This window comes from Vulpes lagopus, chromosome 3 (genome assembly GCF_018345385.1).
Source record: "Vulpes lagopus strain Blue_001 chromosome 3, ASM1834538v1, whole genome shotgun sequence".
NCBI classification, from domain to species: Eukaryota; Metazoa; Chordata; class Mammalia; order Carnivora; family Canidae; genus Vulpes; species Vulpes lagopus.
Window position 1 is genome coordinate 128,812,302 of NC_054826.1, and position 20,082 is coordinate 128,832,383.

The 20,082-nt window shown below is 65.5% G+C and overlaps 3 protein-coding genes across 12 annotated transcripts; 2 read left to right on the forward strand and 1 right to left on the reverse strand.

Annotated features, from left to right (window-relative positions):
- Positions 1-757: 757 nt before the first annotated feature.
- Positions 758-8,959, forward strand: GNG13 (G protein subunit gamma 13). Of its 5 annotated transcripts, none has more exons than XM_041750543.1 (4): positions 758-1,239; positions 1,944-2,305; positions 8,498-8,629; positions 8,766-8,959. In XM_041750543.1, exons 3-4 carry the CDS (start codon positions 8,532-8,534, stop codon positions 8,869-8,871), a joined length of 204 nt encoding a protein of 67 aa, XP_041606477.1. In that variant the 5' UTR covers positions 758-1,239; positions 1,944-2,305; positions 8,498-8,531; the 3' UTR covers positions 8,872-8,959. The 5 variants fall into 5 exon arrangements, with proteins under 5 accessions (XP_041606477.1, XP_041606479.1, XP_041606480.1 ...); XM_041750545.1 differs by having other exon boundaries at positions 1,944-2,275; XM_041750546.1 differs by lacking the exons at positions 758-1,239; positions 1,944-2,305 and adding an exon at positions 6,941-7,023.
- Positions 8,945-17,059, reverse strand: CHTF18 (chromosome transmission fidelity factor 18). Of its 3 annotated transcripts, XM_041750534.1 has the most exons (22): positions 16,892-17,059; positions 16,637-16,801; positions 16,367-16,526; positions 16,113-16,281; positions 15,717-15,809; positions 15,580-15,632; positions 15,342-15,486; positions 14,668-14,877; positions 14,079-14,176; positions 13,713-13,836; positions 13,478-13,629; positions 13,228-13,321; positions 12,844-12,942; positions 12,625-12,755; positions 12,300-12,471; positions 11,246-11,470; positions 11,013-11,162; positions 10,789-10,919; positions 10,013-10,157; positions 9,760-9,906; positions 9,367-9,424; positions 8,945-9,297 (listed from the first exon to the last, which is right to left on the reverse strand). In XM_041750534.1, exons 1-22 carry the CDS (start codon positions 16,980-16,982, stop codon positions 9,161-9,163), a joined length of 2,949 nt encoding a protein of 982 aa, XP_041606468.1. In that variant the 5' UTR covers positions 16,983-17,059; the 3' UTR covers positions 8,945-9,160. The 3 variants fall into 3 exon arrangements, with proteins under 3 accessions (XP_041606468.1, XP_041606470.1, XP_041606469.1); XM_041750536.1 differs by lacking the exon at positions 11,246-11,470; XM_041750535.1 differs by lacking the exon at positions 9,367-9,424.
- A 167-nt stretch (positions 17,060-17,226) lies between these two features.
- Positions 17,227-19,993, forward strand: RPUSD1 (RNA pseudouridine synthase domain containing 1). 4 transcript variants are annotated; one of them, XM_041746804.1, is made up of 6 exons: positions 17,227-17,351; positions 17,522-17,712; positions 17,785-17,908; positions 18,027-18,132; positions 18,261-18,362; positions 18,856-19,993. In XM_041746804.1, exons 2-6 carry the CDS (start codon positions 17,531-17,533, stop codon positions 19,251-19,253), a joined length of 912 nt encoding a protein of 303 aa, XP_041602738.1. In that variant the 5' UTR covers positions 17,227-17,351; positions 17,522-17,530; the 3' UTR covers positions 19,254-19,993. The 4 variants fall into 4 exon arrangements, with proteins under 4 accessions (XP_041602738.1, XP_041602740.1, XP_041602741.1 ...); XM_041746806.1 differs by having other exon boundaries at positions 17,238-17,712; positions 18,027-18,096; XM_041746807.1 differs by having other exon boundaries at positions 17,239-17,712; positions 18,030-18,096.
- The last annotated feature ends 89 nt before the right edge of the window (positions 19,994-20,082 follow it).

Below are 20,082 nucleotides of genomic sequence, written 5' to 3' on the forward strand. Positions count from 1 at the left end.
CCCCTGCCCGGCCTCTATGAATACATAAATTTTTAAAATCCTAAAAAAGGGGGGGGTGGGGCAGCCCCAGTGGCATGGCGGTTTAGCGCCACCTACAGCCCAGGGCTGGGCGTGGGGTCTGCAGGGCACACACGACTGTCACGGGACTGCTCACACCACTCTTCACACCCTTCTGCAGAACGGGCACAGGACGTGTCCCAGAGGCCACCCGATGCGAAGCAGAGACTAGGCGGCTCTCCCCTCAAGGGGTCGGTATGGGGGCCCCCCCACCCCCCGGGGGGGAGGAGGGCTCAGCGGGTGAGCCTCGGCCTCCGGCCTGGTGTGTGACAGCAGGGTTCCAGGATCGAGTCCCACCTCGGGCTCCCTGCAGGGAGCCTCCTTCTCCCTCCTCCTGTGTCTCTGCCTCTCTCTCTCTCTCTCTCTCGCTATCATAAATAAGTAACAAACAAATACATAAATAAATCTTTTAAAAAGTATATTAAAAAGGGGGGGACCGGGATCCCTGGGTGGCGCAGCGGTTTGGCGCCTGCCTTTGGCCCAGGGCGCGATCCTGGAGACCCGGAATCGAATCCCACGTCGGGCTCCCGGTGCATGGAGCCTGCTTCTCCCTCCGCCTGTGTCTCTGCCTCTCTCTCTCTCTGTGACTATCATAAATAAATAAAGATTTAAAAAAAAGGGGGGGGGGGACCATATAAGCGTAAGACGACGTATCGGGGTTGTTTGAACAGTGCCGCGTTTCCCTGAGAGGGTAAGAGGGACTGGTTAGGGCGCCGGGCCTGTCTTGTTGGGCTTAAGGGAAAACCTCCGGGGCACATACCTGTGTGTTTCCACTTCCGACACGGAAAATACCCTTCACCTCGGGCGCGACAGGAGGTCAAAGCCCGGGGAGCCGAGCCTGCGCCCGGGCGGCCTCACGTGCGCGTGGGGCTCCACCTAGCGGCGAGCAGGGCAAGGCACGCACGGGGGGGGGGGCGCCTCCGGGGCTCTGCGGGGCGTCTCCCCCTCAGCGTCTCCCCTCAGGTCCCCCATGTCTCCCCCTCAGGGCTCCGGGTCTCCTCAGTGCCTCTCCCGTCAGCCCCCCCGCCCCCCCCAGCGGTGTCCCCCCTGCGTGCCCTGGGCCTGAACGCTCGGGCCTCCCCACACCGCCGTGGAGACTGCGTCCCTACTAGAGGCCTGTTCCGCGTACCTCAGCAGGCCGCACGCCTGCTGGGGAGGAGTGTTTACGGTCTCGGCCCCGAGGTGAGCCAGCGTTCCAGGGGGGACCGAGGGGTAACAGGCGGCCGGCTTGTTTTCCAGCGTGACTCGGTGCAAGGACCCCAGGCGACGTCCCGGTGGCCGGGAGCTCTGGGCCGTGGTGGGGGAGCGCGTGGTGGCGGGAGCGCAGGTGAGGGGGCAGATGTGGCTTGAAGACCGAATGGGGCCTGGGGGGGGGGGGCAGGGAAGGAGCTGCGCTGTGCGCCCCCGACGCCTGGCGCCCCTGGTGAGCCCCGGGCGCCACCACCGTGTGGGGCACGTGTCGCCGCTGAGTCCACAGGCAGAGGCCATGGCGGCGCTGCCACCGTGCTAGCCCGCCGAGGCCCCACCTCTCGTGCCCTGACCCTGCTCTCGTGCATTCCTTCCTTGCGCGGCCCGGGAGGGCTGCGGGTGTGCAGGTGGCAGTCCGCGCGCCCTCGTGATCCTGGAGACCCGGGATCGAGTCCTGCATCGGGCTCCCTGCATGGAGCCTGCTTCTCCCTCTGCCTGTGTCTCTGCCTCTCTCTCTCTCTCTCTCTCTGTGTGTGTGTGTGTGTGTGTGTGTGTGCCTCTATGAATAAATAAATAAAATATTAAAAAAAAAAAAAAAAAAAGAATGGAGCTAGAACTAGTCCTGAGAGATGGGCATCAGAATCCTCAGGCTGTGTCCTAGCAGCAGCAGCAGCTTCAGGACAAGGAATTCCCGTTAGGGAGGCAGCGCCGGACGGCCACGCGACACCCCACTTCCCTCCGCCCGCGCCACCCGCGCACCCGCCGTGCGGACGCCACAGCCCGGCTCCGGGACCGCAAAGCCACCGCGACCTACCGCGAGACCCCGCCCAGTCGCTGCGGACACCCCGCCCCTTCCGGCGCTCATCCGGAAGTGGCCTCCTAAGACGGAAGTGTGCGAGCGGAGAGAGAGTCGGCTCCCCGGCGGGTTCCGTGCCCCGCGTCCCTCAGCGCCCTCGGGTGAGAGCCGGGGCCGCCGGGGCGTGTGCGGCCGCCGCGGCGACAGCCTCCAGCCTGCGGAACGTGCGCTCAGGTTCGTGGCCGGCGGTCCGAGCTGGGGCAGGTGAGGGTCGCGGGGAGCGACGCGGGGGGCGGGGGGAACGGACAGACAGACGCGGACGCGAGCCCGGCTCTCGGCCCCGCTGTAGCGAGCGTTTGCCTCCTGTGAAGGACCGCGCGGCGACTCGCGGGGACGGCGGCGTCCCGGGGGCTCCGCGCGGCCTCACCCGGGACGAGAAGCTGCGGAGCTGGACGGGCCGGAGGCTCCTGCTCCGGACACAGCGCCCCGGATGCTGGCGGCGCCCCCCGGCCCGGCCTGTGCTCCGAGACCAGGAGAGCGCCCGCACCACGTTCCCCAGCCCTGGGCCCGAGGGGGAGCAGCCTCCGCGGGGGCCTCGCTGGCCATGGTGGGTCTGCGGGCACCCTGGACGCGTCGCAGAGCACCAGGCGCCTGTGCCCCTTCCCCGCCATGGGGGCTGCGCACATGGCCAGCCCCTGCACGTCTGAGGGGCTTTGCCTGAGCTGCCCCCACGCGCCCCGGGACCCCCACGTGTGACCGCTCCTCTCAGCACACACACACCCCCGCACCAGCCTGTCTGGGCTCTAGCCCCATCGCCATCCCCAACACGTGGCGGCCTCGGCGCCTCAGGTGTGCTCAGCCCAACTTCCAGCGGGAGCACAAGGAAAGGCCTTGCTGCCCCCAGGCCCCCCTCCAGCGTGGACAGCTGCGTGGGGCGCTCCCCACCGCCCCCCCATGGACATCACTTCTGCCCCGTCTCTGTGTCCAGCCGCTCTCTACGTGCTGCTCACAGAGCTGCCCTGGCCCTCACACGTCCTCCTGGGGGAACACTCAGTGCCATCCCCCAGCAGAGGATGAGCTGTCCGCCGGGTCAGGGGCCACACACAACACAGGGGCCTTCCAACCACCCCAACCCAGTGTGCGTGTCCTGCATCCAAACGCCAGTGGTGCCGCCACCCCTGCCGATGGAACCGGGGTCAGCTCAGCAGGCACTGCAGGATGCCAAGCCCTCAGAGCAGCCTGTGCCCCTACGAGCCCGATGCCCAGACGGCCTCGTGGTCCAATGCTTACATCACCTCCCTTTGTGATGCGTGTGCCTTGGGGTGTGGTCCCGTAGACTCCCTACTGACGTGCTGGGACCCCCAAGTGGCATGAGGCTCATGAAGCAGCGACCCCACGCAGCCTGAGGGTGCAGCCAGACCAGAACTGGCTGTGTGCTGAAGTGTCCTGAGCTTGCACAGGTGGCAGACCTAGGCCCGACTATGTGTAGGCTGTGGTGCCCGTCCCCGCACTTGGGGACCACACGGACAGGCCACTGGCACCCTCCAGTCCTGTCTGGTAGCAGGAAGCCTAAGGCAATAAGTAGCACCTCCCACAGTTGTGCCTCACCAGAGATGAGACATTCAGCGCAGGATGACCCCTTCCAAGGACTTGTCCCCCTGGACTGGCCATGGCCACTGGTCTTGGGAGGGGGAAATGGGGGGGTGAGGGAGGCCAGCACTGAGTTATCCTTTCTTCACAGGTGACCAGGCAAAGTTGCTCTACCTTTTTTTTTTTTTTTTTTTTTTTTTAATATTTTATTTATTCCTGAGAAAGACAAAGTGGCAGAGACACAGGCAGAGGGAGAAGCAGGCTCCATGCAGGAGCCCGATGCGGGACTCGATCCCAGGTCTCCAGGATCACACCCTGGGCTGAGCCACCCAGGGATCCCTGCTCTACCTTTCTTGTCTCAAAGTAAGCATCTGCTTGAGGGAGGCAGCTCTGCCAGCCAGGGGGCTGCTGGGAAAGGGGACAGTAGGCAGCCTGCAAACAGGAGTCAGAGAGCCCATGACATGACTGGCCTCACCTGCACCTTCCATGCATCACAGGCTCCTTCCACAGACCTTCATGAGACGGGGCCCCTGTAACTTTGAAGGTTCATATGTTTTAGAAACCTCAAGTCCCTCTGGCTGGTGTTGGGAGCTGCTTTATGGGTCTCACTTTCCCTGAGACCTCAAGCCCCCAGGCCAGGTGCCCAGAGGGGCCTGGAATTGTTCACTGGCCACAGAGCTGCGACAAGGAGCGGAGTGGCCCAGTGCGGCCTCCCTGACATTGCCTCGAGAGGTCTTGCAGGCCGGAGCTGCCCTCCCGCCCAGGCTGCCCTAGAATCACGCCTTACGTTAATTGCACACGTCAGCCTAAGAGCGCTTGGGTTATTTTTGAGTCGTTTTCAACCTTCCAAAGATTATGTAAAAACACTCTCATTTTTTTATGAGCTCTGATTAACAAGAGAAATAAAAGATTTCTTTTCTGGTTTTCCAGGCCTGGTATTTGCCCGCCAGACCATGCAGGGGCAGGAAACGAATCAGTGTGTTCCCGTGGGGCTACCTGGCTGTGGTCACCATACCTGTTGAGAGCCCTCGGGATGTGTCTGTGGCCTGGGGGTGCAGTGGGTCTGACCCCCCAGCAGTCACGCAGAGCTGCAGTCTTGCCTCAGGCCTCCCTGGGCTGTGTCCTGCTCTCAGGTGGCCCTGGGTGGCCAGCATGCCATTCGGAAGCCTTTGCCAGCTCAGAGTGGTGGTGGAGGGCAGTGTGCTGGGGCCTTCCCCCCTCCTCCTGAGCCCTCTTCACGGCCCCACACACACACTGGGTGTTTATTCTCTTGAGCACTGAAATCAGCACTACTGGGGGAGGTCCTGCCACAGTCCCATTGTGCCCACCACGGCCCCCAGAGGCCTAGCCCGCACTGCCCGCCTGCCCACTTGGCAGGAGCCCAGCAGCGGGGCCCGGAGCGGCCATTTCTAGGCCACGACAAGCACGTTGGGTCCCACCAGCAGCCCAGTTAGTGGAGCTAATTTCAGCACAGCATCTAGTCTCTGTGGACTGGCTCTGGGCATTTGTAAGGTGGCATCCCCTGGAGGACACGCTGTCACTGCCCCCCACCCCATCCAGCGCCCAGGAAGGTGAGAAACCTGGGTCCTCAGGCCCTGGACAATAGTTGTGCACCAGCAGGGGTGCCACACAGCCTTGTGGCCTCCATCACGGGGGGATGTGATCAGCTCGGGGCCACTTCTGAGCCTGGAGAGGCCACGCAGTGGCAGGTGTGGCCGGCGCCCAGAGACCAGAGAGCACACAGCCACAGGAGACACGCAGGACCCCGCACCCCACGCAGCCACCACTGTCCTGACAGCGCACCCTGCCGCCCAGCTGCCTTTGTCGGTGCACGTCTACACTGGCCTCCCTGTGACAGCGGTGCAGCGTTCAAACCACTTGCAGGGCAGGGCCTGGGAGCAAACCCTAGTCACACCTGATGTGTAACCCAGGTCATGCCAGGGCCTCTTCTAGGGAGCCCTCCAGATGCTGTCAGACCAAAGCCTGGTCCCGGGGCCCAGTTCTGCCTGTGTGGTCTGAAGAGAGGGCCGCCGGGTCGGGCTGGCCCGGGTCTCAGCCCAAACCTTGGCCAGTCCCAAGGGCCAATGTGCGCCCTGCCCTAGGCTGCCGCCCTGTGTGCACAGCAGCCCCGGCAGCTAGAGTGACAGTGTTCCAGGCTGGAGTGAGGCCAGCACCGCTGGCCATCTGCCCCAGGGAGACGACGGCAGTGCCCTGGGCTCTAAGCCCCCCGCCCCCATAAATCCATAATAAAAATAATCCCTCACTTTCCTGATGTGCCCCAGTTCCAGAAGTGCCTCCTGATGCGTCATCGTGTCAACGCGTGAGATGGGCCAGGGAGGCACAGCTGACCCCATTTCACAGAATCGTATCAGGGAGGGCTCGGGGGCCCAAAGGGGCAGGGGGCACCCCGTCCTGCTTCCAAGATGAAGACAGATGACTGTTCGCAGGCCCCCAGCCCAGAGGAGGCGGCCAGAGCTCCTGCCAAAGGCCTGGTCCGGGCCTCTGCGGGGATCGAGGTTGAGTAGCTGGGCGCTGCTGCCCCCTGCGGCCGCCGTTGCTGCCCAGGGTCCCCCTGCCCAGGATGCAGCCTGGTGCCTGCGTCACCCGATGGCCCCAAGGGCACAGTTCCCCCGAGAGTCGGGCAGCGGGGCCTGCCACACACACCCAGGGCATCGTGTCTGAGGACAAGGGGATGTGGTCCCATCGCCGATGGCACCTACCCTAAGGGCTGCGAGGGCAGAGCGAGTGTCCCACGCTCGGTCCCATCACGGGCTGGCTGAGGAGCCAGGCAGAGATGTGACAGGCACGCACTGAGGGAGGACACCCCCCCACCCTAGAGCCCCCAGAGCTGCTCACCCTGGGCTTGGGCACCCCTGAGCCAGACACCCTGGGCCTGCACAGGTCAAGTCTGTTCCCTCGGGGTGAAGGGAACCGTGGATGTGCCCCCAGGGCAGCTGCCCGGTTGGCCTGCCGCTGGCCTGAGAGTGGGGGGCAGGCCCAGGTCACCTGGGGGTGACTCAGCTCCGGGGGAGGGCCGCCCGAGACCCGTCAGTGGGCACTGCCCATCCATGGGCACTGCCGAGGCCCGTGCCTGCCAGGGCCTGGAGGGCCAGGGTGCGATCCAAGGGCTGGAAGCCTTTGGTGCCCGGCCCGCGCAGCCCAGGGGCGCACCCGCCCGGCCACGGACTCTGCACTGTCCACCTGGCCCCCCAGCAGGCGCCGGCAGGTCCGGGGTAGGCCAGGCGGGGTGGGGCGGTGCCGGCGGCCCCAGGTGGCAGGAGTGGGCGGGGCCCCGCCGGGCTGTGCCGGGCACGGCCGCTCCTGCTCACTTGGCCCAGCCGCGCTCCCCATCACCGGTCCTCGTCCTTCGGCCCTCGGCGGCACCGTCCGAGGTAGGTCTGAGCGGGGCCCCTGCGCGGAGCGGGGCGGAGCAGGGCGCAGCAGGACGGCGGCGCCTCCCGGGGCGGGCCGGTGCCGCCGCGCTGAGCCGCTCGAGCGCCCCCGCCCGTCGGTCCTGCGGCCCCGAGCCCCGGCGGCCCCGAGCCCCGGCGGCCCCTCGCTCTGCGGGCGGGCGGAGGGAAGCCGCGTCCTGCCGTGCGCGCCGCCCGCAGTGCCGCCGAGCGCCGTGGCGTGGCCGGGGGCGTCGCGGGGCGCGCGGGACGGGCGGCCGGCTCGGCGGCGCGGCGCGCAGGTAGGGCGGGCGCCCCGGGAGAGACCAACCCGAGGCCGCCGGCTGGGAGGGGGGCGCCAGCCCGGGGGGGTGCGGGTGGGGACCACCGCCCGGCCCCTCCAGAGGCCGACTCTGCCCCCGCGGCTCCCCTGCCCCGACTCCGTGTGGCTGCTCCTCCCCAGCCGGCCAGGGCCGACCCCCATCGCCCCCAACACGGAGATCTTCCAGCCTGGAGGCTACTCCGCAGGCTGATGCAGGCAGGGCCACCGCCGTGACCCCCGCCCACCCTCCCAAGGGCCAGGAAGCCAATCCCCTGGCTCTCAGCTCCCAGAGATGGGAGCAGGGCCCCGGGGCCAGAGAGGGACCATCCCCCGGGCCCCTGGTCGACGGGGGGGGGGGGGGGGCGGGGCCGCACAGGAGGGAACCCGCTCTGCCGGGTTGGTACACGGTAGAAAGCGGAGCAGGCAGCGTGTGGACGGTGCCAGCGGTGCCAGCAGGCAGGATGCTGCAGCCAGAGTCCCAGACCCGCTGTGCAGCCTGTGACCCTCAGCACCCAAGACCCTCAGCACCAACCCCCCGCCCCCCAGCTCCTTGGCTCAAGATGCAAATCGCAGCCAAATCCTTCCAGCCCCAAAATGAACTTCCTTCGGGGAGGGGGGAGGCTTCCCCATGCAAAGCAGGGAAGGCAGGCGGAGACCTGCTCCACCCCTCACGTGAGGGTCTGGGTTGCTCCCTCTGCAACCAGGAGCGGGAAGTGGGCCTGGCAGTTGGAGGGTGGGCTCTGAGACCCCATCTGTGCTGGGTGCCTGGTCCCGCTATCGCCGAAACGCTGCCCCTTCTCTCCAAGAGACCAGGCGGAGGTAAGGGGGGCCGGGAGGTGAGGATGCTCGGCGAATAGAGGTGTGCTCAGAGTAGAAAGTTTTCTCTGCAGTTAATGAGCCCCATGGGGGTCCGGGAGCAGGCACATGGGGCCTCATTACCATGGCCTCAGCTTCAGGCCCTGCACCCTGTGGACAATGTGGGTGCCTACGTGGAGCCTGGGAAAGGGCTGGTACAGCCGTGGGGACCTCCCAAGCACTACACTGGGAGTCAGCATGCAAGGGTGGGCTCCTTCCCTTCCTGGTGGGGAGGGAGCACCGAGGGGATGACGGCAGGCTGGCAGCCCCCTGGCTGTTGCTCGCTCCTGTGTCCTGCAGCCCCAGGCTGGCCACTTCCGAAGCTCCCGACGCCATGGAGGAGTGGGACGTGCCCCAGATGAAAAAAGAGGTGGAGAGCCTCAAATACCAGCTGGCCTTCAAGAGGGAGATGTCGTCCAAGACCATCCCTGAGTAAGTCCCCAGGACCCCACCCGGCCCAGCACCCGCTGATCCTGATCTGCACTTCATTTCCCTGCCCCATACGTATTTGCATGCGTCAGCCCACACCCCTGCACCCACCTGCTCACCTCAGCCTCCCCAACCACAGGCTCCTCAAGTGGATAGAGGATGGGATCCCCAAGGACCCGTTCCTGAACCCCGACCTGATGAAGAACAACCCATGGGTGGAGAAGGGCAAGTGTGCCATCCTGTGAGGCCCCCACGCCTCGCCCCCAGATTCTCATTTCTGTAGGGAGGACAACTCTGTAAACGTGTGACTTTTATAAAGACTTTTTGAGAGTGTTCGTGATTTTGTACATCTTCTGATGGGAGAAAAAGTAACACAGCATCAGGTGTGGGCCCTGGGGCATCTCATGTGGATCTGCAGCCCCCTGCATGGGCTAAGGTGTCCAGCGTGGGCCCCCAGCTGTCCAGCAGGCGTCACGGAGCTAGGTGTAGACCCGGGCCATCCAGCAGGCCTTAAGGAGCTGGGTGCAGCCCCGGCTACAGCAGGTCCCTGATGGGCACTCTGCGCCGCACAGCATTGGAGACACCCTCCTTGAAGCGAAACCAGACGTCACTCCTGCCCACTGCTCTGCCTATGCGCCACTCAGCCACGTCTGTCTCGGGGGCCACAGCTCCTGCGGAAGCCACATCGTTGCTCCTCCACCTCGCCCTGGCCCCTCCAGCCCTTCCCGCACCCCACACACCTGCACTCAGGGGGGCCGCTCTCTTCGTGACCACACGACCGAAGAAATCCCTCTCGGGCTAAAGGAGGCAGGTGGGTCAGGCTCTCAGGGACAGACCCCTGGCGGACACTCCCGCTATGGCAGGAGGGCTGAGAGGCCACAACCCAGGGAGGAGCCAATGGCCCCAGGCCGTAGGAGCAGATGCCCACCTCCCCTTCCCGGGGGCCAGGATCCCTTTGATCCCCCACCACCCACAGCAGCAGCCTCCTACCATAGCCGGGCCCAGGGTGGAAGGTAGGAGCAGGCCCCCTTTTGACCAGATGAGAAATGGGCCCAGTGGGACCCCCACCCCTGGCTGAGCAGCAAGCACATGGCAGGCCCCCCAGGGCTGAGAACCAGCCCTGCCCCTCACACCTGTTCCTCCAGAGCCGCTTTCTTCAGGATGCGCTCCAGCCGCTGCTCCAGCCATTGCTCCTCTTGGCTGTGTGAAGTGGGTGGCTGTGCCTCTTTCTCCCCAGCACCACCCAGTGGAGCTGTGGCCCCTGGGGGGCCCCTGTCCACCTGAAGAAGCAAGGTGTGGTGAGGACATACCAGGCAGGGTCACTCCAGGGACAACAGCCCTGCCCTCCTAGGCCTGGCTCTGGCCCAGAGCCCAGGGTAGGCTTACCTGCGGGCCATCCCCAACCCGGGCCAAGGCCTCTGCCCGCCGCATTTTCTCCATTTCAATCTCGTGGGCAATGAGCTGCTTAGCCTGGTAGGTGAGGGGTTTGCGGGCGGGCAGCTCAGGAAAGCGACAAACCTCCTCCACGTTCCTAGTCTCAGAGTAAAGAGACATGTCCGATCAGCAGGCACAGGCAGGGGCTACCTCCCACACCACTCCCAGATGCCAAAAAGCAAGAGCTGCAGCGTGGGGCTCGTCCTGGCAATATGATGCCTCAGCCCCAGAACAGCAGGGTATCACCCACCCCAAGCCTCAGTTTCCCCAACTGCCTATAGACATTAGAAGGGAACCACCCCAGGGCTGCAAGATAAAGAAATGAGACAACATGGCAAGGTCTAGACTCAAGGCTGGAGTACCTGACACTGTCACCGTTACTGCCTCCTTGCAAATGGCCCAAGGGAGCTGAGTACTGGCCCTTGTTGGTTGGGCAGCATGGCCCCAGGGAACATCTCAGAATGGGCCAGCAGAGCCCTGAGGGCAGCTCCCGGGGGACATGGAAGCAGTGAAAGCCTGCTTGTGAGAGCCGTCCCACAATTGTATTGGGGCAAGAGTGGAGCTGAAACTGAGCAGAGCTGGAACCGCCCCCTACCACTGCCCCACAGATGGGAAAAGTGAGACTCACACCTCGCCGAGACTGCACCTTGAGATTCCTGCCCCAGTGACCGCCATAGCACCTGGCACCCAGACCCTGCTGGCACCCACCCCAGGTGCTACGGACTCACGGCTCGAGCCTGTAGATGTACTGCCCGTCGGGCAGGCGCTCCTGGCGGTAGGTTAGGCTGTAGGCAAGCATGGTGCCCACGAGGCTGGCCAGCTGCTGCTTCTCACGAGTGCTGTACAGCTGCGTGCTCACCTATGGGCAGGGGGCAGTGGGCAGGGACGCTGAGCGTGGTCAGGGCCCAGCCCCACCAGCAGCCACACCCCCCACTCTGGACGAAGCACTCACAGGGCGCAGCTTGGGCGCAAGGATGTCCAGAATCAGGCAAAGGGCATCCAGGACGAGAGCCTGAGGCGCGGCCCGGCTGCGGATGGCAGGTGCAATGCCCGCCACAAGTGTGTGGATGAGGTTCTGTGTCCGGCTCGTCCGGCTCTGGGCCTAGGATGCAGGGTGGATTGGGCCTCGGTAACCCAGGGTCCCTGGGCCAGACCCAAGGCCCCGGGCAGGGGGCAGGGGCACACCTCCTGCTGACTGCTGGGGTACGCAATCCTCGGCATGTGGCTAGAGGCAAAGAGCAGGTGGAAGGCTGCTGGCAGGAAGGGCAGGTAGCGCAGGAGCTGGAAGCTCTGGCCATGGTGGGCGGTGCAGGTCAGCAGGTCATCAAAGGCCAGCCAGTCGAGGGCCGTGCACACGGTCCCCAGGCTGGAATCCCGCAGCCGCAGGCGCAGGAAGTTGTCAAAAAGGCCCTGGGGATAAGCAGGTGGGTGGGCCTCTGACCCCCCGGCCTCAGTGCAGCCCACTGTATAAGCACCCCCCACGGGACCCTCCACCTCCCACCTGCCCTGCCAAGTCCAGGGTCTGGGGCAGCAGCGAACAGCAGCACGGGACCCTGAGGCCCCAAAAGAGGAGCCAGGAAGGCCCAGCCTGCCGCCCCCACTGTTGGCCACAACTCAGATGCAGGAAACACCCTCACGCCACCCCCACCACCTCAAGGAGCCCACAGGCTCCAGTACCCACCCCCTCCCCAAAGGAAGTCCTATGGGCTAGAGCTGAGGCCAGAGCCCCTGCTCCTGTGCCACGTGAGATTCCCTTGCCCTCGGGGCACAGCACACCCCTCCCCGTAGAGCTTTCCGGATTTATGCAGATCCCCAGCCACTAATCCAAAGCTGCTTAGTCAGAGACATGGCTTAGACCAGGCTTCCCGAGCGTGGGGGCATCTCTGCCACCTGCTCGGGCCAAAACCTCACCTTGCCAGCTCCACCCCACGTTCCCGTTCCCACAGCTCACGTCCAGAACGGGGACGCTCCCGGGCTCTGACTCGGGCCGTGCCGCCCACCCCCCATCGCTGCCAGCCCACCCCGGCCATCCCACCAGGCACCAGCTACTTCCTGTCCCCGGCCTCTCCTGGCTTGCCGTCACCTCTGACAGGTCTCAACGCACCGTGTCCGTCACCCTCACTCATCCCTCTCCTTGACATCACTGCAAGCGCCTCCTATTCTCTGGGACACACACACGGCCAGATGCTAGCCTACCAACACCCCCAAAAATGTCTCATTGGGCATGCAGCGAGATTACCTGCACCACCTTCTCGTGCTCGCCTGCGGATGCAGCCACGTGCAGGATGCGGTGGAGGCGCTGTGCAGCCGTGGTCAGAGGCGCCTCGGCAGCACGGGGCCCCGGGTCCAAGTGCCCATCGCCGAGCAGGAGCACGTGTGGGGTAGAAGAGGGGTCCTGGGCCCAGCGCTGCCTGCAGAGGGGTGCCAAGGCTGCAAGGGCGCCCCGCCTCTTCGTCGCCCTCGCTCCCCAGAGCGGCCCAGATGTTTGTACACCGATGAAGCTCTGTGGGTCCCCAGAAGGGGATGGAGGGGGAGGCCGAGCACCCCCAGGCCCATGTGATTACCTCTGGGCCCGGGGCAGCTGGAAGATCTCCTGCCACACGGAGAAAAGCCCCTTGCGCTGGTCCTTGAGCCCAACCCGCGTAGTCTGCACAGCCCGCACACTCAGCTCCCGCCGGCCCCGCCCATGAAGGAACTGGACACAGAGTGGTGGGAGCTGGTGAGAGGAGGCCTCCCCTGCCTCACCCGGTCGCGGCCCCCAGCCCACCTGCCCACTGGCCCACCTGCAGCGTGTTGATGCAGGCACGGATATCGTTATCAGTCTTCTCACACAGAGCTGCCAGCGCACCCGGGTCAGCCTGCATGCCCTGCCGTAGGGAGATCTGCAGGGAGGGGCAGGGGGTGAGCAGGTGCTCCCCGGGAAACCCACCCCGAGGCCCCCTCTTCCCTAGAACACGGGAGAACCGCAGCTACAGAACCCCGCGGACCAGCCTGGGTCCCTGCTGGAACCTCCTACTGCCAAAGAGCAAACCGGTGCAGTCATGTCCCGGGGCTGGCTGGAGGCTGCGGGAGGCAGAGGAGGCCAGGGCCAGGACAGGGGGCATGTCCCCCCAGCCTGTAGTCGGCCACGCAGCCCCTCGTCGTGTCCACCCCCAGCCCTCACCAACCTCCTGCAGCCGCTGCGTGAGTCTCGAGGACAGTATGGGTGGGAAGTGGAGCAGGAAGGCCTGCTGTCTCAGCTGTCTCAGGGACGGCATAAACCTGCAGATGTATGGGCGCGCACCAGGGTGGGTGCCACAGCCCAGCGGATGGAGGTGGCCAGGCAGAGCTGGCGGTACACCCTCCCAGGGCCCTCCATCCTCCTGGGAAGCCCCCCTGCACTCCGCCCTGTGCAAAGCCCTGCTCCACCCCACTCACTGGTCATTGCAGATGCAGATGATGGGCCTCATCAGGAGCCCCCTGTCGGCCCGGTGCCGCCGTCCCCCACTAGTGGGAACACCCGGACCCCCTGACTCTGCATCCTGTGGGCCCTTGCGGTCCAGGATGTTCAGAAGAACGTTGATGGCAGCCTAGGGAATGCCAGGAGGATGCAGTGAGCCCTAGCCCGTTGCCCACCCACCGGCCCACCCTCTGGGGCATCCAGGAGGCCCACCACGGGCGCTCCGTCAATCTCATCGATGACCAGACAGTTGGGCTTCCCGCCAGCACCCAGCACCGACTCCATCTGCGTGGCCGCCTCAATGCACGTGCGGAAGGCCTCAGGGCTGCGGTCATCACTGGAAGCAGTGAGGGGGTGGGGGGAGCCGTCAAGGCAGCGTGGCCTTGGCCACAGCTACAACCAGGGTCCCCGATGAGAGCCTCCCAGGGCAGAGTCGTTACGCCTACACCTAAAGGCTGCCCTGAGACACGGCGGCAGCCCCAGCCAACCCTGAGAAAACAACTCCGTTCCAACCACTGGGGTCTTACGGTGCAGTCAGGACAGATGGGGGCCCTGGAGACTGGCCTCCCCACCCCTCACCTTGCGTTCATCTCCACCACACTGTACCCAGCGTGCCGTGCAATCACGTGAGCCAGGGTGGTCTTGCCAAGCCCCGGGGGCCCACACAGCAGCGCCACCTGCAGCCACAACAAAGGAGACGCGGATGCGCTACCCCCTGTGCCCAGGGGAGCCCCCCCAGCCCAACCACCAGGCTGAGGCCTGCTACTCGGGGACGTACCCCCACCCACTGCAGTGACCGCACAAGAACAGACTCCAGCAGACTCGCACTCCACCGCCAATGCACCAGAGCGAAAGGAAGTCCCACGTGGGACAAGCAAATCGGCCATCACTGGGACGACGGAGCCCAAGAGACCACCGTCACCATGAGCATCCAAAGGAAAACTGGGGTCCTCCAGACAGCGCAGGCTTCACATAAGCCATTAAACAGACTCAGATTCCAACTTCCATCACCGACGGTCCACGCCAATGCCCTGATGCTACAACGCCCATGGGGGGCGCGGGGGATAAACGTGCCTCGTGGCCCCAGGAAGCTACAAAGGTGCCGGCGGCCGAGAAAGCATCGCCCCTGGGCTCACACATGTGTGGGGAGCAGCCAAGCAAGGCTCACCTTCTGTCGGGGCCGCCGGCTCGGGTCCAGGTCAGCCTCTAGCATGTCCTCCAGCACCTGCTCGTGGCTCTTCCATTTGCTGGAGATTGTGGCCTCCTTGCCACCTCGGGCCAGGTCCATGCTGGGCCTTGGCTTCCTAGCAGGCCTCTCTCGGCCAAACACCACTGGGTCCCACAGTTTTAGCCACTTGAGGAGGCAGCGGTTAGTGAACTGCAGAAAGGGAAGCACAGCCTGGAGGAACCACCAGCACCAGACACACCCTGCCCTTCACATCCACCCATCAGGAGCCCCGAAAACACATAAGGACGCTGAAGCCAAGTGACAGGTGACCAGTGCCTGGCCACCCAGCCCGTGACCGACAGAGTGAGGCTCACCCCTACAACTCTGACCCCCTTAGGAGCCCCCAGCACCCCCAGGAGCATCCCTGCACCAACTTCTATGACAGCAGGAAAGGAAAGAGAAGCTCCAGGCACGGGTGGGAGGATCCCCAGTCCAGGTCCCCGGCCACGCCATGCTGACCTCAGCTTCCCCATCCATGCCTCTAACAGGCTAATCAAAACCATCTCCCCTCACCCCAAAGCCCTGTGAGCTGACGACACAAGGATTAGCTGAATTCCACACTGTTCATCTTTGGAAACAAAAAACCCAGTCACGTTTGAACGACAAGGTCTCACATCGTCACTGAGCAGCTCCGTGTAGTACTGGGGTGCGAACTCATCCACCCAGAGGCAGTGCTGAGAGCCATCCGGGCTGTTGGCCAGCTCTTCCTTAGGCGGCCCCAGGAGCTGGACCTCTTCCTCCACCTCCTCCGACCTGAGGCTGGAGAACATCATGCCTGAGCCGCCGGGCCTCTGGAGGGACTGCACAGCCCCCTGATACAGGCCACAGGAGGGGAAGGGGTCACCGTGTCACCTGCGAAGTGTATCCGAGAGCTGATAGGCCTCCTGCAGCAGCTGCTGCCTCCGCTGTGCAAAACCAAAGGGTGGCGTCAGGAGGGCTCCAGCGTGCAGGCACCCTAGAGCCACCCTCCCACTCCCAGCAAACCCCACCTCGCTGTCGACCTGCTCCTTCAGGGATGCAAAGGATACACCCAACAGATCCAGCCGGCCCTGGCCTCGCCACCAGGTGTCACGGAAAGGTGTCTGCCGGGAAGGGAGAGCAGCAATCATCACCCGCCAGGATGTAACCCCCCACTGACCCCCTCCGGATGGCGCTGCAGGACCCAGAAGGGCATCCTCCAGCACAAACACACCAGCCGCAAAACTGGCCTGTCCCTAAGCAAGCATTCCAAGGAGAAAAGCCTTCTGGGTGGGAGCATCTAAAAGGAAGGAAGAAAAACAACAGAACGAAAGAGAAGAAGCCAGGGGGGAGGTGGGGGGGGGATGTGCTGGTGAGCGTCTGGAGGGTCCACAGGGTCCAGGCCTGCCCAGGCAGCACGCGCCCACCTGCACCCCCGTGCCCACAGGGTCCGCGCGCAGGACCAGAAAGGCCCGGGAGCCCGCCGTGGAGGTCACGCTGATGTAGTCCTCCAGGACAGGGGGCCGCCTCAGGACAGGATTTTGGGCCGCCCCGGGGGCCCATAGGAGGCTGCCGTCAGCAGCAGCATCCAAGGTCCTGGGAAGGGACATGAGAGGTCGTCTTGAGGGCCCAGACGCCTCCCAGCGCCCCGGCCCCCTCCGGAACCCGGCAAGCCACACACCCCTCGGGCCACAGCTCAGGGGGGACCTCGGGGCTCGGCGGGGGGGTGATGTCCCCGGCGGGGGAGTCAGGACCCTGCGGCTCCTCAGGCTCCTCTGGCTCCTCCAGCCTGAAGTTCAGCTCCCTGACGACCTGCAGCCGCGGCCGCTTGACCCTGGGGGCTGGGGAGGCAGACGTCAGGGGCCCAGGCCGAATGTCCCCACCCCGGTCGTGGTGGGTGGCCCTCCTCCGCAGCCGCGCCCCGCCCGCGCCCCAGGCCCCGCGCACGTACTGGGGGGCAGAGCCGCGTCCCCCGGCGAGGGCGCCGCCAGCCGCCTCCTCCCCGCGCCGCCGCGGCTCCCCGGGCGTCCACCTCCGGCCTCGGCGTCCTCCGGCGTCAGCCCGGCCCGGCCCGCCGCGGCCCAGCGCTCCCTGCGGGGTGACCCGGCCGCCGACCCTGCCAGGACAGACAGCCGCGGCTCAGCGCGGCCCGCGCACGGGGCCCCGCTCGCCCCCTCCTCCGGGTAGCCCCCCGGCCTGCGCCCACCTTCCAGCTCGGCCAGCACCTCCAGCTCGGCCGCGAACCGGTCGTGGAAGTCGTCCTCCGCCCCGCCCAGCCCCAGCTCGCGCTCTCCCATGGCGCCCGCTCCCGCCGCACCCGCAGCGCGCTCCGAACCTCCCGCGCCGCCGCCGCCGCCGCCGCGCCCGCCCCCGGCGTTCCGGCGCCGCCAACCCCCGGCCGGCGTCCCGGCGCCGCTCGCCATTGGCCCACGGGAGAGCGTGGCGGAGGCGGGGCTGCGCGCGCAGCTGGGGCGGGCCCGAGCCGTGGGCGCCGCGGACGCTCGCCATTGGTCCGTTCGGCCGGCCGGCCGGGGCGGGGGCGGGGCTGCGCGCTCAGGCCGGGCCCAGCGAGGCGCGGCTCCGGGGTCACGGGGGGCGCGGGGGCGGGTGCTGGAGCCAGGGCCGGGGGCTGCCTCGAGGGGCCCGGCGGCCCTGCCCAGCTGCAGGTCGGTCCCGGCGTGGGCCGGGCGCGGGGCCGCGTGTCCCGGATCCGGGGCGTGGGTGGGACGGCCGCTTGGGACGGGGGTGCAGCGGGGCGCGGGAGGTGCCCTGCGCCTGGCTGGCTTCCCACCCGCGCCCCGGAGACCCCCGTGCACACACGCGCTCCGCGTTGCAGGCCCCCACCATGGAGCCGGGCCGGATAGAGAACCTGTCCGTGGTGTACCAGAGCCGGGACTTCCTGGTGGTGAACAAGCACTGGGACTTGCGCATCGACAGCAGGATGTGGCGCGAGATTCCCACCCTCCAGAAGCAGCTGCGCCACCACTTCCCGGAGTTAGCGGATCCTGACACCTACTATGGCTTCAGGTACTGGGAGCTTCCGTGGGGGGCAGTGGACACCCCCAGGCGCGCCAGCCCTGATCGCCCACCCCGTGCCAGGTTCTGCCACCAGTTGGACTTCTCCACCAGCGGGGCACTCTGTGTGGCCTTGAACAAGGCGGCAGCGGGCAGCGCGTACAAGTGCTTCAAGGAGCGGCGTGTCACCAAGGCCTATCTGGCTCTGGTAAGGCCTGACCAGGCCCCGAGGCGGGGGATTCCAACTCTCAGCCACGCCGGCAGGCCGACTGTCCCCACCCCGGTCGTGGTGGGTGGCCCTGAGAGCAGCCTGTGACTCTGCCCAGCAGGTGCGGGGACACGTGCAGGAGAGCCGGATGACCATCAACTATGCCATCGGCAGGAACAGCACAGAGGGTCGGGCTCACACCATGTGCATTGAGGGCACAGAGGGTACGGAGGGCAGAAAGGTGGGATCGCCGGGCACACGGCACCCAGAGAGGACCCTGAGTGAGCTGGGCTGGGGTGGATTGGGCCCGGCGCTGGTCCAGCCACGCTCACGCTTTGTCTTTTGCTCGCAGGCTGTGAGAACCCCAAACCGAGCCTGACAGAGCTGGTAGTCCTGGAACACGGGCTGTATGCAGGCGATCCCGTCTCCAAAGTGCTGCTGCAGCCACTCACAGGTGCGCCAGGGGCAGGGCGGGAAGCTTTCCAGGCCCTCTTGTCGTCGGCTAATGGTGCCCCCCCACGTGGTGAACACCTTGTGCCGGCATCTCTTCACTCCGGGTACTGTGGCATCTTTGTCACACACGAGAGGAAGTGGTGGCACAGGGGCACAGCAGCCTGCTTGGGGCCACTCCACTGTTTGCACCCCATGTCCTGCAGCCTCTTGCTCCACACACGGCCTTGCTATCTTTGATGTGAGGGTAGCGGGACAGCTCGCAGGGCTTCTGCAGCATTCCCGGCTCTGCCTCTCCTGGCAGTGATCTTGGAGTTGACTCCTCTTTGTATCTCTGGCGTTCTTGTTTGTAACAGGGAACAGGAGGTCTGTTCTTTCTAAGGGTTTTGTGGAGCTTTGAGAGGGCAACAGAGAGTAGGGTTATGGGGTGATTTGAGTGGGTGAGGGTGGGCATGGGATGGCACTCCCACCCTACTGGTCCCCTATCCCCCCCACAGGCCGGACGCACCAGCTGCGTGTGCATTGCAGTGCTCTCAGCCATCCTGTCGTGGGGGACCTGACCTACGGGCAGGCGTTGGACCAAGAAGAGCAGCCCTTCCGCATGATGTTGCACGCCTTTTATCTGCGTATCCCCACCCGCAGCGAGTGTGTGGAGGCCTGCACACCAGATCCCTTCGTGCCGGCGCTCGATGCCTGCTGGAGCCCCCACACCCTAGTGCAGTCACTGGACCAGCTCGTCCAGGTCCTGAGGGCTGCTCCCGATCCTGATCCCACAGAAGGGTGCCCTGCGTCTTGCAGCACTCCCACACTCCCCAGCAAGTCCCCTGAGACAGAGGCGCAGCGGGCCTCCTGCCTGCAGTGGCTGTCAGAGTGGACACTGGAGCCTGACCACTGAGGGCAGCAGGCTGAGTGGGAGTGGCAGGCTGGGACCCCTATAGGGATGGGGGCTGCAGGGAAGAGCCCTAGGCCCATCCTGAGGCGGGGGTGGCCCTGTGTGTGTGACCTCCCGGTGGATGGGGCCTGAGGACCCGGCTACAGCAACCAGACTTGGAGAGAGGCGGACGAGGCCAGCAGGGGGAGCCAGGCCACCATGATGGTAGAGGATGGGACCTCCCCCTAAGCACACCTGCTCCCCCCTCTGGGGGAAACCGGGACCTGCCTTCCTGACTCCAAAGCTTCATCCCTAGGGGCTTGTTTTGTAGATTTGCCCAGGGTCACCCTGTAACAGACAGAGCCGACACTTGGGCCAGCATCAGGTTGGGGTCCTCCTGGCTCCTGGCTGGGCCTCAGAGCATCCTGCTCCTCATTGCTCTTCTTGGACCTTCTGTGTTGGTCAGCCTGCCCTGGCTGGGTCGTCTCCACCTGCAGACCCTGACCAATCCTGCCCAGCCGGTACTGCCTCGTGCCTTTGCTTTACCCGGCTCCGCTGTGGGCCTCCTCTCCATCCACACGCACCTGGGGAGGGTCTGAGCCACGCCCCTCAGTCCTCTCACAGTGCCTGGGCAGCCACGGTCCTCAGACTTCAGCTTGGGAGCTAGGCTGGCCAGCCCCCATTTCTTCCATCCCCAAACCACACCCACATCAGCCTAGGTGTAGCTGAGCTCTGAGGACCCCGAATAAATACTCAGTGACTGACATTTTGAGTGACTATGAATCCGTCTGACATGAAGCTTTGGGGGGCCCCAGAACCCTGCTCTCTTCCCTGCACAGGGGAGATCTCCACC

Excerpts from the sequence above, each read along its gene's own strand:
- CHTF18 (XM_041750534.1), bottom strand. The coding sequence starts at position 16,982 with ATGGGAGAGCGCGAGCTGGGGCTGGGCGGGGCGGAGGACGACTTCCAC. Across the intron at positions 10,158-10,788 it reads TACATCTACAGGCTCGAGCC|GAACGTGGAGGAGGTTTGTC; the intron begins GTGAGTCCGTAG and ends CTCTGAGACTAG. Across the intron at positions 9,907-10,012 it reads GGGTTGGGGATGGCCCGCAG|GTGGACAGGGGCCCCCCAGG; the intron begins GTAAGCCTACCC and ends TTGCTTCTTCAG.
- GNG13 (XM_041750544.1), top strand. The coding sequence starts at position 8,283 with ATGGCCTCAGCTTCAGGCCCTGCACCCTGTGGACAATGTGGGTGCCTA. Across the intron at positions 8,630-8,765 it reads TCGTCCAAGACCATCCCTGA|GCTCCTCAAGTGGATAGAGG; the intron begins GTAAGTCCCCAG and ends CCCCAACCACAG.
- RPUSD1 (XM_041746804.1), top strand. The coding sequence starts at position 17,531 with ATGGAGCCGGGCCGGATAGAGAACCTGTCCGTGGTGTACCAGAGCCGG. Across the intron at positions 17,713-17,784 it reads GACACCTACTATGGCTTCAG|GTTCTGCCACCAGTTGGACT; the intron begins GTACTGGGAGCT and ends ACCCCGTGCCAG. Across the intron at positions 18,363-18,855 it reads GCTGCTGCAGCCACTCACAG|GCCGGACGCACCAGCTGCGT; the intron begins GTGCGCCAGGGG and ends TCCCCCCCACAG.